General features: G+C 50.3%; 1 protein-coding gene across 1 annotated transcript in view; it reads right to left on the reverse strand.

The window, feature by feature from the left end:
- Nucleotides 1-1,547: 1,547 nt before the first annotated feature.
- The window catches only part of TXNDC16 (thioredoxin domain containing 16), a 44,040-nt gene continuing 29,615 nt past the window's right edge, over nucleotides 1,548-15,972 (reverse strand). The window contains exons 17-21 of the mRNA XM_063159634.1: nucleotides 12,460-12,544; nucleotides 7,374-7,512; nucleotides 6,614-6,774; nucleotides 4,655-4,845; nucleotides 1,548-3,733 (exon numbers count right to left, since the gene is read on the reverse strand). Coding sequence (XP_063015704.1) covers nucleotides 3,456-3,733; nucleotides 4,655-4,845; nucleotides 6,614-6,774; nucleotides 7,374-7,512; nucleotides 12,460-12,544 — 854 coding nt within the window. The 3' untranslated portion in view covers nucleotides 1,548-3,455. The remainder of the gene's footprint in view (nucleotides 3,734-4,654; nucleotides 4,846-6,613; nucleotides 6,775-7,373; nucleotides 7,513-12,459; nucleotides 12,545-15,972) is intronic.

Raw genomic sequence — 15,972 nt, forward strand, 5'->3', positions numbered from 1 at the left:
TCCATCCTCCTGGGACAGGACAGACCCTGCTCCTCCATCCTCTGTGTGCAGGACAGACCCTGCTCCTCCATCCTCTGTGTGCAGGACAGACCCTGCTCCTCCATCCTCCTGGGACAGGACAGACCCTGCTCCTCCATCCTCCTGGGACAGGACAGACCCTGCTCCTCCATCCCCCTGGGACAGGACAGACCCTGCTCCTCCATCCTCTGTGTGCAGGACAGACCCTGCTCCTCCATCCTCTGTGTGCAGGACAGATCCTGCTCCTCCATCCTCCTGGGACAGGGCAGATCCTGCTCCTCCATCCTCCTGGGACAGGGCAGATCCCACTCCAGAATCACTCTGTCCCTCCCAGCTGCCCCCCAGAACACGAGCTCTGCCTCCCCTACCTCACTTCTCACCCAAGGCTGTAATTCCAGGCCATGCTGGATGGGAATCAGAGCAGCCTTGTCCAGGGGAATGTGTCCCTGCCCATGGCAGGGTGGCACTGGATGTCCTTTGAAGGTCCCTTTCAGCCCAAACCACTCAGTGGCTGATTCCATAAACACTTTGAGTGTTTCTTTGCACCCTGCTCTGCTCCAGAGCTGGAGTTGTTGGAAACAGCCAAGTGCTGGAGCATTTCCTCTGGTGGGTGAGGAGATTTTGGGAAGCAGACCCCCATCAAACTGCCCTCAGCTGACACGTTCCCCCTGTCCATACAAAATGTGGCACATTTCTACCCCAAACATTTTCCCCCTGTCCATACAAAACCTGGCACATTTCTGCCTCCACTCAGTGGCTGACTCCATAAACACTTTGAGTGTTTCTTCCCACCCTGCTCTGCCCCTGAGCTGGACTTGTTGGAAACAGCCAAGTGCTGGAGCATTTCCTCTGCTGGGTGAGGAGATTTTGGGATGCAGACCCCCATCAAACTGCCCTCAGTATCCCTGACATGTTCCCCCTGTCCATACAAATCCTGGCACATTTCTGCCTCCGTGGATTTCCCCGAGCGCCTGTTTGGGCTACACAGTGGAAAAGACATTTTTTGTATTGAGGAATAAAACCCCAATAAACCCCAATAAAATCCAGGCTCATCCAGCCTCATCCAGCCCCATCCAGCCCCATCCAGCCCCATCCAGCCTCATCCAGCCTCAGTCCAGCCTCAGTCCAGCCTCATCCAGCCTCATCCAGCCCCATCCAGCCCCATCCAGCCTCATCCAGCCCCATCCAGCCCCATCCAGCCTCAGTCCAGCCCCATCCAGCCTCATCCAGCCTCATCCAGCCCCATCCAGCCTCAGTCCAGCCTCATCCAGCCCCATCCAGCCCCATCCAGCCGCCCCGGGAGAGGTGGGGATCTGCAAAGCCCCACTGGAGATGTGGCACTGACCCCTGCTGACGGCTCCTGCCCCAGCCCTGCACCGGAGGAGGGCTGAGCCTGGAAAAGGACACGTGGAGGAGAGCAGGGACGTGGGAATGCTCCTCGAACCCCGGGGAAGGAAAGGATCCTGCTGATGATGAGGGGCACCTGCCCAGACCCCCTGCTCCCAGCACCCAAAACACGCAGAGGAGCCTACTGGAGATGGAGTTTATTAAAGATGCAATGAAAAACCCAATTATTGCACTTCAAACCGCCAGTGGGCAGGGATGGATGGGATATTGGGAAGGAATTCCTGGCTGGGAGGGTGGGCAGGCCCTGGCACAGGTGCCCAGAGCAGCTGTGGCTGCCCCTGGCAGTGCCCAAGGCCAGGCTGGATGGGCTGGGAGCAGCCTGGGATGGTGGAAGGTGTCCCTGCCATGGCAGGGCTGGGATGGGATGGGATGGGAATTAAGGTCCTTTCCAACCCAACCCATTCTGGGATTCGATGCTGGTGACCAGGGCCAGCAGGGGAAATGAGCAATGTTCAGCTGATGGAATTCAGCAGCGTGAGGACCTCGTGGAGCACAGGAATGATGGGAACACACGAAGCATCTGCTCACACCCTTCCCTTGGGAAGCATGCCTTTGATCAGCAGGCTGCACTTCATTCCTTTAAATACATACATTTTGGCTCCCAGCCTGTCACTCAGTCCAAAAATGGTCACTCTCAATTAAGGCCTCCAGTGCAGCCCAGGACTAATAATCTATTTCTGGGTATTTCAAAAGCCTCACAGCCACGTGTGCTGCTTGCAGGATGAGAAATACTGAGTTTGCAATGCTCTCAGCAGTCCCTTACCAGCATTTTTTCCTCTTCTCAGTAATTTCAGAGCCTTAAGGAGTAGGAAGGGGATCTGACTGTCCCAGCACATCTCTCTGGGAGGGAGATCAAGTTCATTGAAGGGATGTTCATGGAATCCTGGACCATCTGCTTTCAACCTCCTGCCATTTCTTGTCCAGGAGATGTGCAGAGGCTGGAAATGCACTTGCCCAGATTTTGCATCTCCCCACTGAAGTTTTGGATGTGAAGCAGCTCCATCCCACCTTGGAAGGGTCCAGCCTTGCCCTTCATCTCCCTCCCCTCTTGAGCTTTCCACAGAGCTTGCTCCCTGCACATTCCCAGCTCAGGAGGCACCAACCTTGCTGCTGTCACTGAGAGCAAAGACAAATGGAGGCTGCAAATAGCCCCTGGGCTTGTGACCAAGAAAATGCCAGCAGTGAGCAAAGCCATCTCCCAACCTGCCCACCCCTGGGATTTGCTGGCAGAGTTTTGGCCCAGCTATTCAGGACTGTTGTGTGACCTGAGCTCTGGCTTCTGGAATAAATCTGCTTTGAGCAGATCCTCCTCTTCTCCCGCTGTGAGGATGAACAAGTTCACCAATTCAGGTCACAAGTCAGGTGTAAACACAACTGGGGCTGCTTGGAGCAGCCCTGGAGTGGTGGAATGCTGGCTCCACACACTTCCAGTGCAGATGGAATTGCAGGATTTTCTGTCACACATCAGTAGAGCTTCTCCTGCAGCCAGGGAGGAGAGAAATGGGCTTTTTATCTTGGAATCACTCACCCCTTCCTGCTCAGGGGCAGCTGAAGTGACTCTGAGACTTGAGGAATCTACAGAGCACAGTCTCAAGCTGCGCCTAGGGAGATACAGGCTAGAATTAAGGAGGAAGTATTTTACAGAAAGAGTGGCCAGATACTGGAATCATCTACCCAGGGAGGTGGTAGAGTCACCATCCCTCGAAGAGTTTAAAAAAAGACTGGATGTGGCACTTGGTGCCATGATCTAGTTGAGGTGTTAGAACATGGGTTGGACTCGATGATCTTAAAGGTCTCTTCCAACCTAGAATTTCTGTGATTCTGTGAATTGTTTTTTCCAGTGTAGCTTGTTGCTTGATGAGCTCCCAAGAGCAGCCAGGGCACAACAAGTGGGATGTACAGACACCCCCAGCACTCAGCAGCAGGGAGTGGCCTCTCCTTTCACCATTCCCTGACAACCAAACCTCTCCTCTCCTCGGAGAAAAGGCAGGGACAGCGCCAGGCTGTGCAGGGCAGCCCCTGCCCGGCTCTCAGAGCTCGCCGTGCCTCCTGCCGTGCTTGTCCCTCGCTGCCATCCTCGGGGCCGTCCCCCGCAGGCCCCTCCCGGGGACACCACCCTCCTCCGCCGTGCCCTCCTGCGATGGCTCCTCCCGGGTGCCGCTGTCCCCTCCTGCCGGGGCCCCTCCGGGGCTTCTGGGCGGCTGCTGTGCCGGGGAGTGCCCGGGCTGCGGGGACAGCTCAGGCTCCATCATCTGGAGGAAGTCGTAGGCAGGGAGTGGTGGCGTCCAGTCCTCCTCAGACAAGGTACCTGAGCAGCAAATACAGCCCCAGTTAGCAGGTGAAGAGTTATGTCCCACCTCCGTGGATAGTTCCCTTTCTGAGGAATTATGGCTTCCTCCCCGTTCTAATCAATACAAAATTAAAAATCTTTTTAAAGAACCACAGAACAATCTGGGTTGGGAGGGACCACAAAGATTATCTCATTCCAGCCCCTGCCATGGCAGGGACACCTCCCACTATCCCAGGTTGCTCCAAACCCCCTCCAGCCTGGCCTTGGGCACTGCCAGGGATCCAGGGGCAGCCACAGCTGCTCTGGGCACCCTGTGCCAGGGCCTGCCCACCCTCCCAGCCAGGAATCCCAATTCCCAATATCCCATCTAACCCATTCCCTGTGTCCCGTCCCTCCATCCCTTGTCCCCAGTCCCTCCCCAGCTCTCCTGAGGAAGGCAGATCCATGCTGGCTTCCTCCAAAGCCTCATCAGGAGAGATGCAGTGAAAGCTTCACAGCACAAGCCAACCCTTTATGTCCTAAAGCCTCCAGTGAAACACCAGCTCTCTCATCCCTTCCCATCCAAAAAGAAATGCAGGAAGGTGCCTGAAGAGCAGCTACTTCTTGCACTGTCAGCTGGGAGCTGGGAGGTTTTTATGAGCCAGCTGTGGTTGGGAATGGGAAAACACAGCCAGATTTGGGGATTATCACAGAGAAAAAATGTCAATTCCAAACCATCCACGTTTGGCTCTGAGCATTAAACAGTCCCAAAGCAAACTTGTGAGTGTGGGCATTCTCTCTTGGCTGGACTGTTTGTACTTCTGCAGCTCTAACAAGCAGAGCTGCTTTTTCCATCGTTAAATTCCAGGGCAGACAATTTATTGCACGTAGGATCTTCTCATAAACACACTGGAGCTCACAGTGTGTGCTTGGGAACGCTGTAAACCTGTGCCCACTTACTGCTGGGAATCTCCAGTCCTGCTTGGAGCTTCTCCAGCCACAGCAAGATGTTCACCTCAGTGATGGGCTGCTCTGAGGGGAACTTGAACACCTGACCCCCAGCATGGAGGTTCACCCAGAGGAGAAGGGGCAAGGGAGGAGTGGTGGAGAAGTGTGTCCTCAGGATCCCATATCCCACTGGAGTCTTCTTCCTGTTGGGAAAAGGAGATTCAGGTTTGGCAGCACAACAGGACTGAGAGCCAAAAAACAGCCACCAAAGCATTTGGGTCACATGCAGCATAGCAGAGTTTGGTGGGACTGCAGAAGCATCATCCCTGGAAGTGTTCAAAGCCAGGCTGGACAGGGCTTGGAGCAACCTGGGACTGTGGAAGGTGTCCCTGCCCCAGGATGGGCTTTCAGGTCCCTTCCAACCCAAACCATTCCAGGATTCTGTGATTCTGAGCACTGTAAATAAGGCTGGTGCTTAAGGAACCTGCTAGGATCCAATGGAGAGAGGGCACACAACAGCCTGTTGTGTGTGAAGAAATCCTTGAGCAGGACAAACTCTGCAGGAAGGTGGGAGATGTTTTCCACCTAAAGCTTCTAAGAAGAGGTGGGACAAGAGTGGGACAGGTCCTGCAGCCCCCAGGTCAGGCCCTGTCTGCAGGGACAGCTGAGAGCTCCTTCCAGCCCTTCCAGCTGCTGCCACTGCAGTTCCACAGGAATGGAAAGGCAAATTCCTCAGGTGACACACAGAGAGTGAAAACAGGACATTGAGCCAGGGGACAGCAAGCCCACACAGGTGCTGAGACAGTCCTGCACTGTTTTAAGGCTTCAGGGCTGAGCTGGCTCTTGCCCTGGCAATGAGGGCTTCTTTCTAGCATGACAAGGACATGAAGTGACAGGACACAGGGGGCAGGGATGGATGGGATATTGGGGACTGGGAATTCCTGGCTGGGAGAGTGGAAAAGTGCCCAGAGAAGCTGTGGCTGCTCCTGGATCCCTGCAGTGCCCAAGGCCAGGCTGGATGGGATATCTTGGATAGTGGAAGGTGTCCCTGCCCATGGCAGGGGTTGGAATGAGATGATCTTTACTCTTCCTTCCACCCCAAACCCTTCTGGGGTTCTGCCCTGTTTTGTGGCAGTGCCATTCTGCTCTGGCACAGGAAGTTTTTTGTGTCTCAGCAAGGCAGAGCAGAGGCAGATGTGTAGGTGGGGAAGTTCCAGGGCTCTCATTTCTGGTGCATTACTGGCAGCCCAATCCCCTTGTCCCTGAGCACATGTGCATTTCCCCCTCAGCAAAATTCCAGCCCACGCTGGTCACGGCTTCCCAGACTTCAAAGCAAGTTATGATTAAGCCACTGAAGTTTCTCTGGGCTTGGGCACAACAAACAGAGGCCAAAAAATTAAAAATGCAACTAAGAAGAGGAGGATTAAAAAAAAAAATCCCCTTTCCTACACTCTTTTATTCTTTGGGTCTTAAATTAATTTTGTTGCCTCAATATTTTTTAAATTTAATTTATGGGGCTTCTGGTTGAATCTTTTTGTGAAAGCTTTCTTTCCCCGGTCAATGACCAGTCATTCCCTCTAATTGCTGGTGGAAAATCACCATAAGACATTCCAGGAGGGCAAATTTCCATATTTTTTGTCTTCCCATATGCACTTCATCCCATCCCAACAAAAATGCAAATAACACCAGGCCCAGGGTCAAGCTACTACAAGCACTAGAGAACATTTTCCTCTATTGAAAATGATTTCTGCAATCAATTAAATATTTACTAATTTTACTTTGTCAGGCAATTTTCACAGTTGCCCAGAACACTGAGTGAACCATTGCTCAATGGTTTGACCTCCAATTCCTGATGATTTCAGACCAAATATTCACATTACCAGCTTGCCTTCTCAGCAATTGCAGCCTCAGGGTTTTTTTCTGCAAGGCTCAGAGTGAGTTAATGGAAAGAAGAGATTTTCAAACACTCACAGGTTCAACCAGCAAACCACAAATGTCTGCTGGGGTCTTCCTTTTGCCAGCTTCAGCATTTCCTCACTTTCCACCTGACTGATGTCACCAGCACTGAACAGGATGAGGAAGGGTTTTCCCAGCTGCAGGTACTGGGGCAGATTTGGCACGGTGATTTCTGGCTGCAGGACATCACAAACAAGAAATCGGGGGTTATGGGGGGGAGAAAACAGGAGAAAATTACAATTTCTGCTGCAGGACATCACAAACAAGAAATCGGGGGTTACGGGGGGGAGAAAACAGGAAAAAATTACAATTTCTGCTAAGCAAGGCTGCAGTGTCTGTGTGGAACGTGGGAAGCAGGAAGAGGGCGGGGATTTTGGTGCACTTGGAGATGTCTTTGCCCAACCCAAGTGCACCAGGTTAGTGGGAGCAGCTGAGCTTGGAGATGGGGATGTGAGCAGAGCAGGCAGAGGCTCCAAAAGGCACAGGGAAAAGCCCTGGGAATAGGGAATAGACCCAGTAATAACTGTGACAACTAGCAGGTGAGTGACTCAGAGGCCAGTCCCTCAACTCCAGGGTCTCCTGCTCCAAGACCACACAGCAAAGAGCAGATTTCTGTCCTGACTCCCTGCTCCAAGCCATAAAATTTAAAAACAAACTCGGCACGATAAAAATAACAAGCGGACAAAACGGCCGTTCCGCAGAACTCCACGCTATAATCAGGGCTCTGCAAATGACTGCAATGGAAAAAAGGCATTTTGATTTTATTTTTACTCACAAAAATGCCCAGCAGTTCATATCTGATCATCTGCAGCATGTCCTGCACGTTGTGTTTGGACAGAGCAATGCCTTCCACGCTGCGGCCGCCGCTCCGGGCCAGGAGCAGGGCAGGGGGGGACACGGAGTATTTCTGGGATCTGAAAAACAGGGATGGGCACAGGGCTTAGGACACACCCTGACCCACACTGCAAGGCAAGATGTATTCTGTTTGCCATCTGTATGGCAGTTATCTTCTGTTCACACCCACTCCTCCCTTAGGGAGACACCTGCTGATAACAGCTATTGAATGTCACTGCATGGCTGATAAGAACTACAGCATCCCATTGGGAGATGTGAGCCCAGAGGGAGGAGCCAAGCATTCCTGCCTGGATATAATCTGGAGATTCTGGAACACCAGCCAGGCATTCCTGCCTGGATATAATCTGGAGATTCTGGAACAGCAGCCAAGCATTCCTACCTGGATATAATCTGGAGATTCTGGAACAGCAGCCAAGCATTCCTGCCTGGATATAATCTGGAGATTCTGGAACACCAGCCAAGCATTCCTGCCTGGATATGATCTGGAGATTCTGGAACACCAGCCAAGCATTCCTGCCTGGATATGATCTGGAGATTCTGGAACACCAGCCAAGCATTCCTGCCTGGATATAATCTGGAGATTCTGGAACACCAGCCAGGCATTCCTGCCTGGATATAATCTGGAGATTCTGGAACACCAGCCAAGCATTCCTGCCTGGATATAATCTGGAGATTCTGGAACACCAGCATGGCTTCTCCACTGGATTTCCCAGAGGATTTCCCTCTTCCCCTGGATCTCCAGAGGAAGACTGCACCCTTCTCCAGGATCCCTGCTCCAGCAGAACCACCCCTGACACTGCAGGAGGGCTGAGCCACAATTCCAATGGGACTGCTGCCAACAGCCTGACCCACAGGGTGTCAGGTTGGGTTCTGACTCTGTCAGGGTTGGTTTAGTTACTGCATTGTTTATTTTATTATTGTATTTGCTGGGAATCTGCCCTGATGAAGGCAGGAATGGTGAATCTGACTCCATGTTCTCAGAAGACTGATTTATTACTTTATAATACTGTATTATATTAAAGAATATGGAAAGGATATTTACTCAATGCTAAAATTATAATAATGAAAACTGGCGACTCTTTTCAGAGTCCTGACACAGCTTGGCCCTGACTGGCCAAAGAGTGAAAACAACTCCCAGCAGAATCCAATGAAACAATCACCTGTGGGTGAACAATCTCCAAACACATTCCACATGAGCACAACACAGGAGAAGCAAATGAGATAAGAATTGTTTTCCTTTTCTCTGAGGCTCCTCAGCTTCCCAGGAGAAAACTCCTGGGCAAAGGAATTATTTCAGAGAATGTGAATGGCACATTTTATCTTCTAATTTTTCTTCCCTACTAAAGTACTGTTATTCCTGCTCCCATATTTTTGCCTGAGAGCCCCATAATGTCAAATTTATAACAATTTGGAGGGAGGAGGTTTACATTTTCCATTTCAGGAGAGGCTCCTGCCTTCCTTAGCAGACACCTGGCTTTCCAAACCAAGACAACCCCAAATGTGCCACACACAGAGCTGGCATCCTCCTGGAGACATGTCCCATCCCTGGCAGTCTCCAAGACCAGGTTGGATGGGGCTTGGAGCATCCTGGGATAGTGGAAGGTGCCCCTGCCCATGGCATGGGGTGGAATGGGATGAGCTTTAAGGTCCCTTCCAACCCAAACCACTCTGGAATTCTGGGATTTTATTCCTACTTCTCCTTCATGTTCACACCTATGCTTGGGTGATGCAAAAACCCACCCAGAGCTTCACTCTGCCCCCCCAGCCAAGGCAAACAGAGGTCTCAGATTCCATCCAAGCGACACAACCCACACAAAACAACCTCCAGGAGTTGATCCAGGTTTTGTATCAGTGAAGAAACCCCAAAATGCTGGTGAAGTCCAAGCCCCACATTGGAGCAACACACGCAGGCTGCACCCACCCACTCTTGGTGGAGTAGTCAGATGATGCTTTGTCCCACAATTGCCTTCTGGTAAGAGGGGTTAAAGTACTCAAAGAAAAGCTGAGAAAGTGGGAAAAGCAAAAATAGGAGATGTCTGAGCAAATAAAAGGGCATTGGGGACACCAAGCCATGACAGCAATTTCCTTGAAGTTTGAGGAACTTCAGCCCTGGAGGCTCCAGATGGCACTGCCCAGAGGAAGGGTGTGACAGGGGAAATCAGCTGCCTCTGCAGTTTTTGGAGTCAAGGCTGGTTTGTTTTTCAAAGGCTGTGACACCAAAGAATCCCAGAATGGTTTGGGTTGGAAGGGACCTTAAAGCTCAGCCAGTTCCACTCCCCTGCCATGGCAGGGACACCTTCCACTGTCCCAGGGTGCTCCAAGCCCTGTCCCAACCTGGCCTTGGACACTTCCAGGGATCCAGGGGCAGCCACAGCTGCTCTGGGCACCTGTGTCAGGCCCTTACCACCCTCACAGGGAGGAGTTTAGGTCATCAATGATACAAAAAGTGGAGGGAACTGCAGATAATTAATTTCCATGATGTCCAGCTCTTATGGAGGCCTTTCCCATCCTCCAACACAGCATTTATCTCTCTGGGACCAACACAACCACTGCAAACCTCACTGTGAGCTGATGTATTTACAGTGATTAAATGTAAAAAACCTTAGGGCAAAGTAGGACAAAACTCTAAAAAAAAAACATTTAATTCAGGGATGTTGAACATATTAAACTTCTGTGGGTTTTACAGAGATTCTTTGGCTTGGTTATGGCTCAGAGGAGTGAGGATTCTTGTTCCCTGTACCTAAAATGCATCACCTTGTTCAGCAGCCTTTTATAAGCATCTGTGAGGGGGTGAGGCACTGGAAGGATTCCAGAGAAGATGCCCCTGGATCCCTGGCAGTGCCCAAGGCCAGGCTGGACAGGGCTTGGAACAACCTGGAATAGTGGAAGGTGTCCCTGCCCATGGCTGAGGGTGGAACTGGATGGGCTTTAAGATTTCTTCCAGTGTAAACCATTCTGGGGTTCTACTCTATGATTCTATAAGGAAATATCTTATAGACTGCCAGAAAATCACCAAATTCCCCAGCTACACTCTGTCCTGAAATGCCTTCTCCTCTTCCTGCTACTGAGGGCTTGTGCTGTTGCTCAACAGCTTTCCATTTATACAGCAGGACCATTGAGTGGGTAACACCAGTCTTGCATTTCAATCAAAACCATCTGCAAACAAATACTTGGCAGCAATCTCTGACAATAAAGACCTCATGCAAAGCACTTCTTCCTCAATGCCTTTTCTCCCTTCATTAGTGACCAGCCCAGCAGGTGCCTGCTGAGTAAACAGCTTTGCTCACAACAGAATTGTGTATCCTGCAGCCCTTTTTACTCTGGAAAAGGTCTACAGGATGCACAAAAGAGGAATCAGCTTTCTGTGACCTGGGAGCCATAAATATTTTCTCCTTGAGCACTGAGCTCAAGAACGGCGTTTCATTTTCTGAAGAAGGGAAGTGAGCCTGGCTCTTGCATAAGGAATTCCTGTAAGTGTTTACTTTGTGCTTACAGTGGAGAAGTCCATCAGCTACAGTAGCTTCACCCACAAATCACAGCCAAAATCCAAATTTGGCAGGACTATCAATGTAAACTGCACTAAATATTCCTGCTAAACAGGAGCAGGCTGCAGACTCCAGGAGCAGGGAGGTGGATTCTTGCATGTGTCAGCTCTGAGGGAACAAAGGTTTCTTCTACTGGTACCTTGAGAGATCACCCTGTCCTCTGCTTTTTTTTCCTTCTATCAGCTGGGCTGAAATCCTCAGGAAAGAGAAGTATTGGAGCAGTTTGGTTAATAGAAATGTATCCCCAAGGTATTTGCATTTTTATTCTCCGTGCTCACCACAAAAATGCCAGTGTGTCATCAGGAATGCATCACACCTCTGAGGAACTAATGCAAATAATTCTCTGCTGCACTGCAGGCTGTTAAATCCACACCTGGAAAACAGGCCAAGCACCTCCTGGGATTTTTAACTCTGCCTTGACTGCTAATTCCTGATGGAAATGAGATGCCAGGGCAAGCTGGAGATTCCCCCTGGATCCAGCTGCATCTCTAGGCACTGAAGGACCTCTCACATTGCAACCCAAAGGATTTTGTCCCTTGCTGGAGTGTTAATGACACAGGTAAGATCCCATTAACTCCCACCTGGCTCCAAGGCAGGGATGCAATTCCAGCAGGAGTGCAGCTCCATGGCAAGACAACATTTCTTTCCCAGCTTCCAAAGCCTTTTCCAGCACCCAGACTACATGTCCACTCCACTGCTAGCCCAAGCAGTCACCAGCAGCTTCTTTTCTGCCTGTTCTTGGCAACTGGGGGCAACCACCAGAGCAAGGGAAGGCACTGCATTGGCTATCCATCGTTTTTTCCTCCCTCACACACTGATGGTGTAACTTTTCCAGCCTGGTTTTTATTTTCAGAAAGGTTTGCTCCTGTTTGTGTGAGGAACACAACCACATCCATGAGGCTGAAGGACTGAAAATGAAAGTGAGCATGAACAGCAGGAAGGTGACCATGGACAGGCTGAGAACCTGTGGCAGAGCCACTGAAAAGGTCACAATTCCCTTTGGATGAGTCCTGAGCCATCTCCCTGCAGGAAAAAGTCACTTGTGGCTGTTTAATTCAGGGATGTTGAACTTACTGAACTTCTATGGGTTTTACAGAGATTCTCTGGCTTGGTCATGGCTCAGAGGAGTCAGGACTCCTGTTCCCTGTATCTGAAATACATCACCTTGTTCAGCAGCCTTTGATAAGCATCTGTGAGGGTGGTGAGGAACACAACCACATTCATGGGGGCAGAAGGACTGAAAATGAAAGTGAGCATGAACAGCAGGAAGGTGACTGTGGACAGGCTGAGAACCAGTGGCAGAGCCAAGGTGACAATTCCTTTTGGATGAGTCCTGAGCCATCTCCCTGCAGGAAAAAGTCACTTGTAGCTGTCCCTCAGCACAGTGACACTTGCTCCAGGCCCTTTCATTAAGTGCAGATCAGTTTGAATTCTCCCCAAAGAAAAAGAGAAACCACTTACAAAGCCAAGGCATCATCTTCAAAATACATCCCCATCCTTACGTGGCCACTTAGGATGTTTCCTGCCTCTTCAAAAGCTTCCCTGGCTGGAAGAAAGACAAAGACACAAGAATAAACAATACAAAGAGAGGTGTTGGGGTTTTTTTCCTGGAAACCTGATTGATGCCTGCACACATAACATCCTGCCAGAGCAGATTTTCAGGAATTAAACCAGGATTAGGGGCTCCCAAGAAATTACTGCAGGCCATGGGAGGAGGGGCAGGCAGAGAGGAAGGATTAGGGCAAAATTCCCATTATGAGAACAGTGTTTGCCCTTCAGCTACCAACACTGAGCCTCCAGGATCTGCAGGACAGAGGCACTGCTGAAAAATGAAATATCTTTAAGGACTTAGAGTCTGTAAGTGTTCTTGGAAACAGGAGACCAATTATAAGTCTAAACAAAAATCTTATAAATCCCAGTGACCTTTGAGAAATGATGGATGGTGGCTTTACTGGAGTAGGGCTAAGAGCCTGGAGATAAACCAACCTCTCCCTCAAGTGTCTCTTGGTTTATCCAGCTCTTCCCAGCAGACTGGGACTGTTGCAGGATAAGCAAAAACCAGGCTGGGCTCTCTTGATCACTGAGAGCACAGCTCCAAAACAAAGCTGGCTGCAGAGCTGCTTCATTCCCTTATAAAAAGCCTCCAATTCCACAGAACTGCAGAATGATTTAGGTTGGAAAAGACCTTAAACTCATTTTGCTCCACTCCCTGCCATGGGTAGGGACTCCTTCCATCAGCCCAGGTTGCTCCAAGCCCTGTCCAGCCTGGCTGTGGTTTCAGGGAAAGCCAAGCTTTGTGGGAACATGCAAGGCACGGTGAGGAACTTGTGAAATGCAGAGATCAGAGCTCCAGAGAGCTGCTGCCAAAGGTGGGGTGAGAACAGGGAGGATTTCAACACCACCACCCCCCTCCTCCTCTGCACTGAGCAACTGAAACAACAAAAGCAGCTATTCTGACCCAAGGAGAGGGAGAAATCTCACTTTTTGGAGAAGCCAGGTTTTTCCTGAGAATTAAGGGGGTATCTCAGACACAGCCATGACATAAATTGCTGTCACACACCAGTGACTGCTCCTCAGAACCTTCACTGCCACAGCACAGGCCAGCCCAAGCTCCTGGGAGCAGTGACTCACAGCTCAGTAGATGGAGATGCCTCTCACTTGGTGACTTTGTGACTTTTTGGTTCTTTGATTCCTGTTTTGCAGCTCCACTCAAAGCTGTGTTTTCCACTGTTTCCCATGTGGCCCATAAACTTTCATTTAAACTGTTTTCCTTTTTAAATGGAAGGAGTTCCTTAAGGAGTGGCTCATTGAGGGCTCAGTCATTATCACAGAATCTCTGAATGGTTTGGGATGGAAGGGACATTAAAATCAGCCAGTGCCACCCCTGCCATGGCAGGGACACCTCCCACTGTCCCAGGCTGCTCCAAACCCCGTCCAGCCTGGCCTTGGGCACTGCCAGGGATCCAGGGGCAGCCACAGCTGCTCTGGGCACCCTGTGCCAGGGCCTGCCCATCCTCCCAGCCAGGAATTCCTTCCCAAAATCCCATCCATCCCTGCCCTCTGGCAGTGGGAGCCATTCCCTGTGTCCTGTCACTCCAGGCCATTGTCCAAAGCCCTTTCCAGCTGCTACAGAGAATCCATTCTTGGATGTTGCTTTCCAGCTCTTCTGCTGTTTGGTTACTTGATTTTATCAGTGCTGAAAGACATTTCCCATCCCAAGTTCCTCCACCAAGCTTTAAATCCCCACTTGAGATATGAACTTGTCTTGAAGTGCTGCCCTGGTCAGCCCTGGCTGCAGGGATTCCCTCCTAAGTCAGAACAACCTCCAGCAATACCAGGTTTATTCCTTGACCTGATGAGATCCTCTCTCCCCATCACACTTCCAAATTTCCCCTATTTCTGGCTGTCCTACACCCAGAGCCACACACCAGCCCATATTTCTCCAGCTTCTTTGCTTTGTACCCAAACTCCCCCCAAATTCACACAGTTCCACTGAGGACAGGAAGCAATTAAAAAAAATCCATTTCAATATTTCCTAGGAAATTATTCCCCCCTGAAAACCCGATTTTCATTCCCTGAGTGGGCTGACCATGCTCTGCAGCACAATCCTTGGGCTGGAATCCCAGCTGCCCTGAATTGCACAAGCACAACCTCACTGCTTTTGGGGACAAGAAGGGCCCAAGCTGCCTGATGAGGAAGGGTCTAAAATCCCTGCAGGGTTTTGGGAAGCAAGATCTGAGCCTCACTTTTTATCCCTCTGGAAGGAGGAATCTTCTGGGTGTGCTCTCCAGCACAGCAGCTACTGCTGCATCTCTCCTGCCTTCCTCACTGATGCTGCCAAGCCCTGTGAGGCACCAGAGCTCAGGGATATTTTGAAATATTTTCAAATATTTCAATATTTTCAAATATTCCTGAGGGTTTAGGACAGTTTTACTTCTTAAGATGCTTCCAGTTTCTGCATCAAACCCAAATTTCTGTCCTAAAATTTCCCTGAGTTTCCAGAAAAACGTCATAATACATTCACCTCTTCCTAGAAAATTTTATTTAGGATTTTTCCACCAAGCCTCTTTTAGCTCAGACCCCACAAAGGGTTTCTTAACATAGTCCTGATGCTAAGGGTTGGAAAACCTCCAGGATGTTTTTAGCAGGACATCTCATTGCTGTGCTTCAGTTCACCAGAAATGACAATGACCCCACTCACTGCTGCTCGGGGTTAGAGCAGGAATTCTGCCATGGGAAAATGGTTGGGAATTCTAAATCTATAATTTGATAAATCTGCAGGTTGGTAAGAGGAACAATGTGGTTCTCCTGACTCCAGCCTGGTTTGATGCCAGAACAGCTGGCTCCAGGTTCCTGCTCCCTCAGGCTGTTCTGCATCTCAGCTCCAGCACCCTCAGGAAGGGGGTGGAGAAGACATCCCAAATTTCATCTCCCTGTGCCTGAGTTACCTCCTGAGGCTGAGGATGCCATTCTGCACTGGAATGTGCCCTGAGGGAACAGACAATCCTACAGAATCCACAAAAGCTCTCTGGAAACCCCCAAGGCTCTTGTTGGCACGGAAGGAAATAAAAAACTTCTCTGTAGAATCCTAGAATGGTTTGGGTTGGAAAGGACCCCAAAACTCACCCAGTTCCAAACCCAAACCATGGGCAGGGACACCTTCCACCAGCCCAGGGTGCTCCAAGCCCTGTCCAGCCTGGCCTTGGGCACTTCCAGGAGCAGCCAGAGCTTCTCTGGGCTGGATTAAAGGTTTTTTGGGATCAGTAGGGTTTCCTGTTGTATTTACCAGATTATTTCTCCAGAGGAAGGCAGAGATTTGGCTCTCAGCTGGCCCAGGGAACACAGCCCAAGTGTTTTCTAGTTGGTTCCAGGCACTCTGTCTTGTTCTTACCTCTTCCCTCTGGACCTCCTCACGTGAGAAAGTAGCTTGGTTTGCATTAAACCAAAGTTTGGAGGCACAAGGGAGCTTTAAAA

The sequence above is a fragment of the Melospiza melodia genome, chromosome 6 (genome assembly GCF_035770615.1).
Source record: "Melospiza melodia melodia isolate bMelMel2 chromosome 6, bMelMel2.pri, whole genome shotgun sequence".
Taxonomy (NCBI): domain Eukaryota; kingdom Metazoa; phylum Chordata; class Aves; order Passeriformes; family Passerellidae; genus Melospiza; species Melospiza melodia.